Genomic DNA, 12,455 nt, shown 5'->3' with positions numbered 1-12,455 from the left:
GAGGAGCCAAATCTTCAGCTGATGTCAACCAATAGAAATATCTGCCTTCAGAGGAGTGACACTGATTTACATCAGCCAAGAATCTGGCCAGGGACGTTACTGACTTGGCATTATGGACATAGCAGCTGGTGCCGACTTGTTAAGAACAAAGGACCACATGCCAAAAAGCCCATTAAAAGGAGCTCCTTTGATGTTTCACTTCATCTGGTATAAATTTAAAATGGAGGAGGCTGTCAATTTTCCTTAGTCTAGACGTTTTGTGTTGTTGGGTCTGTGTCACACTGCAATGTGACCTTCATGTACTGTATCAGATGTTGAGAAATTGAGGAGTCGGTCCTTACAGATGTTGAAAACTCAGTGAGGAATTGGCAGTCCTCAGTTACGAGTGACTCTGGAAGATGCTGCCAGCCTTCGAGACAGACCCCAACCTGTGTCATGGGCAATAGGAGTTGCCTCCTCTTGTCTTGGAGATTCTTTATTGATTTTTAGAAGGAAGGGGATGCCTTCTCTTCTCTGGAGGGCCCTGGAGACAGAAGGATGTCTGCCCTGTTAATGATGTTATGGATAATTTTTCTATGAGTTTCACCCATAAATTAGAATAATTTTCCCAAAGATGATCATATTGTCTGCTGAAGATCCAAATTAAAGTTCAGCTTTCTTTGTTTTGGCATGTGAAAGTTAAGGGTTTGCTTTTTCTGCTGTTTTCCATCTTGTTCAGGGTGGACATTTCTATCTTGAGCTGTCAAGAGTTGGTAAGAATGTGAGACAATTTGAAGTGAAAGACTCTGGAGGGGGCAAATCACTCATTAGCACTCAGGGCAAGCAGTGGAGGACTGAATACTAGAAACATTAGAATAATGATTAAGAGAAAGAGATAGGCTATGTGGATTCAGTGACCGCATAATGCCACTGGAGTAAAGGGCCTCATTTTCCCCTTATTCACACTTGGTTTAAACCTGGAGCAACTCTTCTGCAGTCTGTGAAATGAGTACTTGGCTCAGGCTGGCTGCGGTAAATTATCAGAAAGAGCTGAACACCTAGGTGTCTTTGACATGATGAGAATACCAAGTGGTCGATACATTTCTTACCCTGCAAATCACCATTTAAATGTTCTGAATCATCCTGAATATTTTTTTTTTAAAGTCATACTGCATCAGATTACTCCTTGAGTCACTACAATAGTGCCTGATAGCTTCTAGCATGACATCCTTGAAATGCAAACATGGATGTCTAACTCTGAGATTTTTGTTATGTGGATGTTACGGACAATGTCTCAAAAGTGCAGCAGCAAATTTCAAAGTATTTTCAATAACCACTTCCATGGTTCTTAACAATATGAACAGAGATCGTCTCAGTCTAAGGACTAGTTCTCTGAGAGTGTTGGGTTTGTTAAAGATGCGGCTTTGGTATAGCACGGCCAAAAAGGCATGACAAGAAAAACAATGATGATTTGAGGCATGAGTCTGAAATCTAAGGCTGATTATCTTCAATGAGAAAATAATTACCAGGTACTTGACAACCTCCAAATTATGAAAGGTTTAATGAAAAGGGAATATTTTTCCTTTTAGCCTGTCCCAGCACATAGGAAGCAAAGGGGAAAAATGTTAGCAAAATATACAAATGCTATTGTCGACCAGCTGGGTATTGGGAACCCACTGGTGCAAGCAGGCAAATCAAATCATGCGGGTGGATTATTTCCTGACCACTAAAATATTCTGCAGCAATAATACACTCTCGTGATCAGAGTGTAAGATGATCTCCTGCAGGTGCCAAGCAGGAATGTTTCCTTTTTTTTCGTGCCCTCATTGCAAATTACGGTCTTCTTCCACCAAGCCTCTCCATGCGCAGTCGGCGTCGGTGCGTCACATCCTGTCCCGAGTAGGATGTTGCTACCCATTAGCTCCCTGAAATAAGTGGCGTTCCCTTATTTAACACCAAGAGAGAAGTTTGATTAATTATTTGCAAAGTGTTTTGAGAAAATAAATTGGCAGTCACCACTGAGAGACTTATTGTTAGGTGCCGTTGATTAGCTGCATTATGGGATTGTTTGCTCTGAAGCCAAGTGTCGGACTACACTAATTTTGCCAAAAGCCTTCTGTAAACAAGCTGTTTCTTGACATCAAGAGGCTCTTCCTACTTTGGACTGATTATAGGTTTGGAGCCTAATAGCTCTTAGGTACACTTGATAAGCTTTCTCTTTTAAATGAGTACAACTTTCTACAGTCAAATATTAGCTTTTGCAAAAAGAAAGCATCATCCTTCTGAGAAATGTGTTCACAGCTGTCAACACCATTAAAAACAAAGCCAAAAAAAACAACAAAAGAGCTAGCTAGAAAAAAACCAACCTTTTTTGTTAGAGATAATTTTTTAATCTAGACTCTTAGCTTGAGGTGTTATTGATATAGCAAAGATAATTAAGCCTTAGCCTCACCAGACAGGGCTGTTTGAAGAAGCATTAGTATAGGTACAATGACATGTTCATCAGGAGTAACAGTCTGGCTGATTCTCTCAGTTCAAGCTTGCAAACTTGCTTCGACTTTGGGTCTTGACAATTCTGGGAATGGAGCTGAGGACGTGGTCCAGCCCTGTCCTTCAGGATCCAGCCCCAGGTTTTTTATTGAAAGGTAAATCCAAGACCTCGTTAAGCATTGCATTTGGATCAGGGAGCATGGGAAGAGCTACACTACTGTCAGGATTTTTTGCAATTCGGATAGTTTCCATGGATGTTAATGCTGAACAGCGGCTGACACTGCCTCTTGCAAACGAGTCATTTGACAAACATCAGAAGGCGGTTAGGGACATAGGTTTCACTGCTGGTCAGCAGAAATTTTAGTAAAAACATCTGAGTTTTGTAGTACTCCTTGCTGACTGCAGCTTGTTGACTGATTAAAAGTGATGTCTTTTCCTTGGCAGTGATCTGAACAATAAATTATCCATCCTATCTTCCATCCCTTGACAAACACTGAAATAACTAATAATATTGTCAATGCTCTCAGTGTTTCCATTTTTCTGTGTTACCAGGCTGTTGAGATGATGCGGTCTGTTTACTTACATCTAAGATCGTATGGCTTAGGAGTGGTAATACTTGATTCATGATAGGAATTGAGTCATCAGTCTTTGTCATCAGGAGGCTGGAGTCTTGGTTTGGATTATGGATCGCTGCTTGCCTGCTTGAGCCGTGTGTGGGCTCTGTACAACCTACGCCTACATCCACCTGGGTCTAAATCTCGAAGAAGGTAGAAGTTTCTTACATTGAAAGACTGTTAATTGCTGCTCCTCTCTACTTGGGCTATTGGCAGCGTTAGCTCCCCTCACGGAGGTCTGGGAGAGCTCAGCAGCCCAGGGCATGGGGCTTTTATGAAATTAAAAAAAAACCCCAAAACCCAAACCAGCAGGTGGTCTATAATGTAAAGCCTACCTACAGTGGTGATGTCTGATCTCATTAATGACACACAGTGAATCAACGCTGTGTGTCTCCTTCCCCAGCCACCTCTTGTCAGGCTTGCTTGGTGGTCGCGGAGGATTTGTGGTGCTGTGCATCTGTTAAAATGAGCTTTGGCCAATTCCAAAGCAGCACTTTGTCATGAATTGTCAAAAATCCACACTGAAACGCTAGGAAGAGTGTTATGCGAAAGTATGAAAAGCTGCATTATCCCGCTGTAAAGTGAAAAAAAAAAAAAAAAAAAAGAAGTAACAACGGAAAAGGGTATGTTTGCCTGAATTGTCCCTGTTTCAAGGAAAAGCAGGTTTAACCTGCTGTAATGCAGGGTCACTTCCTGTTAGCAAAACCCCCTGAAGGGAGAGGGAGGAAAATGTAAAAAGATACTTTACAGTAAAACAATATACTTATTTTGCTCAGAGATCAAGGACTCTTTAAAAAAAAGAGCTTTTGAAAACCTGCTCCTGGTTTTACAGAATATTTTTAACTCCTCCAATATCATATGGTTTTCACTAAGGCATTATTTAAAAACTGAATTGTTGTCTTTTTCTTTCTTGCATAGGGCAATAATGACTTTTCTCCAAATGTAATTATGATGTTGTTCCTTAACTTTTTCTCCTATAAGCAGCTGAATTTTTACAGCTAGGGTCTATATTCACTGAATTTTATTAACAGAGTCATTCAGCTTTCTGTTTCATCAAGTTTTGTTCTCCTGTATCTCCCAAAGCATTACACTTGCATGTCTTTGTTCATTAGTTTTAAAGTCTTTCTTCAGCTGGGGTAATAGAAAAAACATATATTGCTAGTCATCCAGTTGCAATTCTAGCTGTTCTCAGAGGGGCATATATATTTCAAGTTCGGTGCGTGGGGATTTAGATATACAATTCCAGATAGTCTTAATGAGAGTAACAGTCCTAATTCCCCACACGGTATATTAAAAATGATTCCAGAATGTACAGAGTGAAACTCTGTGATCTTACCTTTAAGTACCTTTGCCTTTTTCTTTTTTTCTAAATATCATTTGCATCTGCGTTCGTTAGTTAAGGTAATTGACAGCTGCTCTGAGGATGAGGGAGTTGATCTTTGGAGCCCATGTCTGGTCTGCTTTGTTGTGTTTTCCTGGGGATTGACTGCACCTGGGTGTACCTTTGGAATTGAAAGGTTAATTCAAGAGGGAGTAAGAGGAAAGAATTTACCAAATTGGCTCCATTATTATTCTGATTGCCTTCGATGTTAGACAAGAACAAAGCTGCACCTTTTCTTATTGCCTTAATTAACTACAAAAAAAAAAAAAATCCCCACCATACTGTGAATCTAATAAGGATTAAGATTTAGTTATAATATTAGTACAAGATCTAAGGAAGACACCTTTCATGCAGAAAGGATGCAGTGGGTTTATATCTGAATTTCATAAGGAATCTTGCTTTAATTCTTCCTTAGACATCCTTTTGTTGTCGTGAAATGCTAAGAACTAGCCATCATCTTTTTTTTTAATCTTAGACCCCATTCCTAGTTTTGTTCATGGCTTTCTTTTCTTTCTCTCCAATCCACATCTTTGCGGGAATCCCCAGACCTTATGGGCAGAATGGCACTGGTGGCATTTCTTTTGGCAGGGAAGGGGTGCAGTCCAGAAAGGAAGGCTGTCTCCATTTGCACTATACGTAAGAAAATTCCTGGGGCTTAATTCTCAGTTCTTGAAGGTTACTGTACTTACACTTGGAAGCCAATATCCACAAATAGCTAGTTTGGTAGTTAGGAGTAAATGGAGTGTGAATACTCCAGGCAACTCTTCTTTCTTTTGTTCAGATCCATATTCTAAGATGTTAGAGAGGAGAGATGTGACTTACAGACAACTCCTTCACTCACTCTGGTCTCCACTGTTTTATTCTGCTACCTTGCAGCCCATTTTCACCACCCTGACGATGCATTCTGTAGTTTTGGATACCAATGCCCAGCCATAGCAAATAGCCTCTCTGGGGACACAACACGGGTTTGAGCGGTCTAACAACCTCAGTGAAGAAGCTGTTTGGCTTCGCAACACACACATTTGTTGCACAGACCGTTTCTTGATATGAAAGCAAATTATCTCCTAGTGTGATGCTGCCTTGGCTGAGCAGAAACTCTTTTCTCCTTTCCACTTTCTTTTCTTCTCGTCTCTGCTTTCTGCTGGCCAGTAAACTACTTTAATTTAAAAGATGATTTAAAGAGATAATCTGTTTTCCATTCAAGTTCTTTCTGTGGCTTAGCTCCCCTCTTTTTTTTTCCCTCTATCCTTCTAGTATCTTGGCTGCCTTTGTGAAAAGACTTCCTTCTCTGCCTCTCTGCAGTTACTTAATGCTACCTGCTGCTTTCTTCATCTTCTCCTACCATGCTGCCTGTTTCTACCTCCTCCCACAAACACTCTTTGATGCCCATGACCCCATTAATCTGTCCCAATGTTTTTTCCCTCTATATGTCACAAAGCATTTGTAGAAACACAGTGTGTAACTGCATGTATGGGATCGGCGAGGGAATGAAGGAACAGATCACTGTATATGCATGAACTCCAGCTGAGTGTATGTGCAGGATAGAGTCTCTCCAGTTTGTTGAGAGTATTTGCATCAAAACTAATTTCATCTGAGAAGAGAGCTAAGTTTTGACAAAAGATAAGGCAAATATTTGCAATGTGTGAAAAGCGAGGAGAAAAATAAGTTATACCAGAGAGAAGGGGGAGAGCTTGGATGCTAGCCTAGAATTTGGGAGCTCTGTGTGAACTTCCTTGCTTTGACCAGATTTTCTGTATGCCTGTGGAATTGCTTAGGATGGGAGTTATCTCAGTGAAGTTAATTAGAAAAAAGTTAATTTTTCTGTCTATGCTGATCTTTAGGGATCCCTTACTAGAGAATCCCCTGAGAAGTTGACTCCTGTCTGTATGGTCAGTCCAGTTTGTAGAAAGAAACTAAGATGTTAAAAGCTTTCTGATCAGCACAGAAAGGGAAAACACTAGATGTTGTACCTTAATGCCTCTGATTTCCCCAGAAATACCAAAAGGATGACCAAAAAGAAATATAAGTCATTCAGATCACTAAAATGCATAGTAAAATAATTTTGTGGCAAAGAATATTTCTCGTCTATTGTGAGTGGACTAAGGACTGGGAAAGGGAACTGAAAACTTCCCGCACAGCACTGCAGGATCTAATTTTACTTAATGACTATGAGATAAGGAAGTGTCTAGCATGATGTGCCGTCTCACCCATTCTCATGGATTGGATCAAAGGAGAAAAACACTTCTAATCTTCCTTCTGTCCTCAGCCAAGACACTGGAAAGAAGTGTTTAGAGAGGGGCAGCTGCTGAGAATGAGTCAGCAGAGAAAAGAATTATGTGGCCGCTTTTTAAAAAGTGTTTGCCATGAAACACCGGTCATTTATTAAACATTTTATGTCCACAATATCAAACGGGACAATCCCTGCCTGGTTTATTTAGGTTTATGGTTAGGTCTGAAACAGGTTGGGGTTTTTTTTCCCGTGTACCTCCCAAATCTCTCAGTTGCCTTCTTTCAGAATTTTTTAATAGCTATTGATCATTTCCATCTACATAAATCTTTAGGTCCCATGTCAGCCTGTGACTAGGACTGCTAATAGGCAATTTATGCACGATTAAGAAGACAGAGCAGAGTCATACTGTGTGCACGGCCTTGTGGGTGCCTGCCTACTGGGAACCACTGCCAAGTGGTTTATAGGGACATAAAATAATTCCCATCTGCTCCTTCTTTCTCTCCTGCTTCCTGATCCTGATGCCCTTTCCATGCTGTCCCTATTTCTTTGGATTTCACTTCCTGATTTTTTTAATTTTTTTTTTTTTTTTACCGTTCTACCTCTTCTCCCTTCAAAACTCTGTCTAAAATGCACCTTGGAAAATGGACACTTCTGTGTGCTTATTTGCCCACACTCTCAGTTTTTTAGGATTTTGCTGGCAGTAGTGGTGGTCAGCTTGAATCATCTGTCAAGGTCTGCAGAGCACAGAGCTTACCCAGCTAGCTCTGTCGCTTTTGACATGGCAGGGTCCTGCGGTTGTAGCTGCTGCGCAACATCCTTCTCAGCAAAACAATTTCAGGGGAAAGCGTATCTTGTACAAATCGGACCTTTTTGCTGCTGGTTCCTGCTGCAGCTTTGCACAGAGGTAGAACAGGGACTAGAAATGTTGGAGATGGGTGATGCTTCTGAGGCAGCCACTCCACTACAGAGAGGTGAAAACCCTGATCGCGAAACTACTTGGACCTCAGTTTTCATCACAGCCACCCTTGGATCTGTAATTATAATTTTGACCAGGTTTAACCAATCTAAAATGTTCCTCTCAAGTGAATAAGAGACAAGACAAAGACACATAGCATACCTTTTTTGTCAGAGGTATCTTGACTCCTTCCATGCTGCCCATCGGAGTGTGTATATATTATTTAGAACGGCAGTTTATTTTTATGAAGAGTATCCTCTGTGATTATTTCTATCGGTAACATTTTGTTGCAGTACAGCTGCATGGCAGTCATGATAAAATTTGTATCAGTTACAACTTTTAAAATATATGACTGAAAGCAGTTTTGCAGGAAATAAAAATTGTGAGGACTAGAGGACTAAGAAGAAAAATGTTCCCGTGTTATAGAATTTGGGGTTGTTTTTTCTGTCTTTCACAGAAATGCTGTTGGGAAGCAAGAAGAAGCAACGCACCATGGGCAGGAGCAGCGGAACAGCCTCTGGCTCTCTTCCAGATACAGCATCCAGAAAGGCAATCGTTGCTGCTACCGATGGCTCATCGAAAAAGAGAGATCCCTGCAAAGACACCTCCAAATCCAAAGAGATCCAAGCACAGGGCATCCTGAAACCAAAAAAATCTGTCTCCAGTAGTATGTGCAATATAAAAGCTTCATCAAGAAACCTCTCGGAAGAAAATGTTCACAGGCAAAACCAGCTCCTAAAAAGTAAGGTACAAATCCTACTGTGGTTGTTAGGAATATGGTTTCAATAATAAGATGAGATCAGTCTCAAAGAAAAAAGTGAAATAATGGAAAGTCAGTCCATTTTTGTCCAGCTTTAAGTGCTGAGCATGAGTCATCTGGTGAGAGATCAATCAACTAATCTGACTGTATACATTGCTATGGTTAATAGAAAACAAGATTAAAATGAGAAAGATAGGCTTACTTTGTAAGTAGATTCAATAAAATCTTGAAAAAACATTAAAATTGCAGAGTCAAGCATTCCCAGTCCAACCAAGAAACACCAGAAGTGAGGTTATTTTTACAACCTTGTTCTGATACCTTTCTTTCACTTCTGCAATCTTTATTTTTTTTTGACACAACAGCCTGAACTATGTGGTGCACAGGCATAGCATGAAATACCTTGTTTGGAGAGGTTGTCGTGAAGAAAAAAAAAAGAAAAGGTTTAACAATTGATTATCAACAAGGTTTCAGCATGTAAAATGTAATTTCTTCTAGTTCAGCACCAGTTGGGATGTCTTACTTCCAACATTTATTCACATAGCTAAAATGGAGACGGCACAAGCAACTGTATTCATGCATAATGTATTTTTGCAGAAGACAACTGCTAATATGCTATAGATTAATTTAGCTTTAGTTTCAATAGGTTTGTGAGAAATTTACTCCAAGAATAACTTAAAAATGCTATAGTGGTCATATAGCCTTTTTTTTTTTCTTACAGCGTTTTGTCTTACAGTTTTTTGTAGGCAGGTAGGCAAAACTTTTTCATTACTGACTATAAAGCTACTGAATATAACACCCGTTTAGATGAGAGAAGCCTACATTCTGCTTTCAGTGCCTGAAGTTAAATCATGCCATTTCACTAACTGGAAGTGACTTAGTTTTACAAAAGTAAAGCAGCCACAGAGATCTATCAAAGATAAAGTTAATTGACATCTCTGTAAACCTGGCTTATCGAGCGGTTTAATTTCATGTTCACAGGTTTCACGTTTTTTTCCAAAATGGTAACAAGAACAGTATTAGGGAGGAAATACAGTTCAAACTTTTATAAGGCAAATGTACCCAACGCAGATCATTTTAATATTTTTTATAAGTACAATATAATATGTACAATATGTCATAAAGAGGAAAATATTTTAAGTTTATTGTAACCAAAAATTGAAATGAAACAGTAATGGGCTTTATTCCCAGATATTTAGTTCTAGAAATCAAATTATTTGGCAAGGAAGAAGTACTCCAGTGTGACTTTTCAAAATAGTTCATATGGAGCTCTTCCGAAGTTCCTTTGTTATTTTGGATTAATTCTGTCCTCTAAATGAGAATCTGTCAACTCTGATTTTTGAACACATAGCCTCTTTTGGTCCTAATTTGCGCAGGGAGTATAAGTCATAGAGCATTAAAGCTTAATTATAAGTGTAGAAAATAATCTTTTTTTCTCAATGTGAATTGACAGCTTTCATAATAATATGCTATAATGCACATTAACCTTTTGTTTATTATTTTTTTCATGGACTCTTTCCACTGGCTAATGAATATATAGAAATGATAGAAAGCAAACCGTATTATCAGCAACGAAAAAAACAAGAGTAGTGTTTATGAAAGTCCCAGTATGGTCAAAGAGAGACGATATGTGATTAAGGTCCATAACAAGATGTTATTTCCTACCATACGTGCAATAAATTGAAATGAACTCAAACTGCAAGTCGCAGCGTGATATCCTTTGGTTTCCGTGATGCAACTGTGTTACAGAAGTGTCTTGCTTTTGGGAAGCAAATACCAGTGGAGCTAAGCATCCGAGCGCTTTAATTACGCTTCAATGTGATGTCTGGCTTAATGTGAAAGATACTCTTGGTGTCACAGGGCAGTGAGTAGCACCTATGATTAGATTTGATCTATTCTGCTTAATGAGGCCTATTAATAATACCTTGGCATTCTTATTTCAGAAATTGCCCTCTATGTCTAATGAGGTGGAGAACCCAATAAAAAATTAACCATGCACTCTTAATGAACTTTTAAATCTCTCAAAGGTGATTATGAATTCTGCGGTTCAAGTGACAAAATAAAGGAGCACAAGGAGGAGGATGAGCGGGAGCGAGCCAGCGGGGTAACACTATCCACAGCTCGCTCACCAGATGTTACTCGAGAGAAAAACGATGTGCTCACCCGGCCAGAAACTGGCTCCCAGACTGAGAAAACTCCACCAGCCCCACAGACGCTGCAGGTAAAATATCAATTTGTTGTTATTGTTACTGTTAATATGGGGATTGATTTTTTTATTATTATTTTAAATTTTTTTTTCCTTTTTCTTTTTTTTCTTTTTTTCCTTTTTTTTTTTCTTTTTTTTTAATGGATGGTGTTTGTTCCCTGGGAAGTGGCTGAGGGCAGAAGTTCACATTTCTTGATTTTTCTCCTTTCCAGTGAAGTTTTGGTAGCTTGCATTAGCTGCCAAGACTTGTCTGGCTGTCTGGTTGTCAAAGCTCCCCATTCTAAGCCCCACCTGCCCTTCCTGTAGAGGAACCTGGTAAAAGTTTGGCGATTCACAAATTTCCCAAAGACACTTTTGAAATTGTACCCTGAAACTACCAATTTCCCCAACATGCACAACCTCCAGCACCACGAGCGGCAGCCGTAGGTGTGGATGTGACCCCAGGTTGATACGAAGCCCCGGCAGCAGATGTGCTTTCCTGCCTTCTCCTCTGGCCCGTGTTGCAGACCAGTCTCCGCTCCTATCTTCTGTCCTAAGACATTCCTAAATGTTGAAGCAGCCTTTGACTGGAAAGCATTTTCTTTCTGGATCATTCATGAATAGATCTGCATGACAATCTAAATAAACAGGAAAGTTTGTGAACTGTCACTGACAAGCTGCTTCGGCGATGGGGTGAGACAAGGAAATAGGCAAAACATCAAGGACTTGAATTTGGATAACTTCTAAAAACACGTAATTCAAAACCTTTTGGATATGTTTTCTGAAAGTTGGGGTTTTTTTTTCAGAAATTCTCAGTTGTCTGATCTGGAAATTTCACACCAAGGCAGCTTTCTAACAGTAAAAGGAAGTCAAGACAGACGGGAAGGCAGATTGTTAACTTTCATACAGACGAGCAATCATTTTCATTGATAATCTCTTACTGAACCCAGTTAGTTGCATACCTCATTTTTTTCTTCTTTTTAAATCTTTTAAAACCAAGAAGCGGTTTCTCTGTTTCATTTAGGAAGCGCTAGAAATCCATAAGCCTCAGTTCATCTCTCGTTCCCAAGAAAGGCTGAAGAGACTTGAAAATATGGTCCGGCTGAGGAAAGCCCAGCAGAGCAATGCTCCCGCAAGCAACCAAGGAGGACTTGTTTGCAAGCTTTCCTCAACATCCACTTCAAGCAAAAAAAAGCAATACACCATTCCTCACCCTCTCAGCGGTAAGTTGAATGGTGACCAGCAACAGGTCTGTAGCTGTCTTTGAAATCTTGCCATGTGTATCGCATTTCCATATTAACTTTTGAAAAAATATGAGACCCGCTGCTCCTGTTTCACCCCGCCAGCGCTCCAGCATCCGTCCTAATGCTCAAAGCAGAAAGTCTCTGAAGCGCAGAGACGGGTTAGTGGGGATGAGGTGTTGTCCGTGGCAGTGGTAGAAGACTTTCTTGGGGACTTTTTGTCATTCTCACGTGCAGTGGTGTTCTTCGGCATGACACACCTTAGGGCTAGTTATAGAGGTGATAGCAATAAATGGCATTTCATACCTCTCGCAGCTCACAGAAAGACCAGTTTGGGGAGAGAAGTGACAGGTAGGGGGACAGCTGGAATTTGGGAGTAGGAGCCCCAATCCGGTCTTCTCAGCAGCTTCAGTTGTGGACTTGCCGCTTGACTCCTGAAGCCCTCAGCAGTGAGCTAGCTGTGAGAGAATGCTTGTCTGCCCAGCAGCTCTATGCAAGGCCGCTAAATCAATGGATCTAAACTCTGTGATTTCCTAATTCAGGTTGATTAGGTTGTCTTATTACCCTAGTGGTAAACAGACTCGATATCCAGTGAGTAAAGCAGTTCTCTCTGAGAAGCTCCC

The 12,455-nt window shown here is 40.2% G+C and overlaps 1 protein-coding gene across 2 annotated transcripts in view; it reads left to right on the top strand.

The window, feature by feature from the left end:
* The window catches only part of C10H10orf90 (chromosome 10 C10orf90 homolog), a 66,040-nt gene that overhangs the window by 40,588 nt on the left and 12,997 nt on the right, over positions 1 to 12,455 (top strand). For both annotated transcript variants that reach the window (XM_052800122.1, XM_052800121.1), the window contains exons 4-6: positions 8,107 to 8,391; positions 10,434 to 10,627; positions 11,616 to 11,814. In XM_052800122.1, coding sequence (XP_052656082.1) covers positions 8,107 to 8,391; positions 10,434 to 10,627; positions 11,616 to 11,814 — 678 coding nt within the window. The remainder of the gene's footprint in view (positions 1 to 8,106; positions 8,392 to 10,433; positions 10,628 to 11,615; positions 11,815 to 12,455) is intronic.

The sequence above is a fragment of the Harpia harpyja genome, chromosome 10, assembly GCF_026419915.1.
Source record: "Harpia harpyja isolate bHarHar1 chromosome 10, bHarHar1 primary haplotype, whole genome shotgun sequence".
NCBI classification, from domain to species: Eukaryota; Metazoa; Chordata; class Aves; order Accipitriformes; family Accipitridae; genus Harpia; species Harpia harpyja.
Note: the sequence above shows the minus strand (reverse complement) of the source record. Positions and strands in the feature narration are given on the sequence as shown.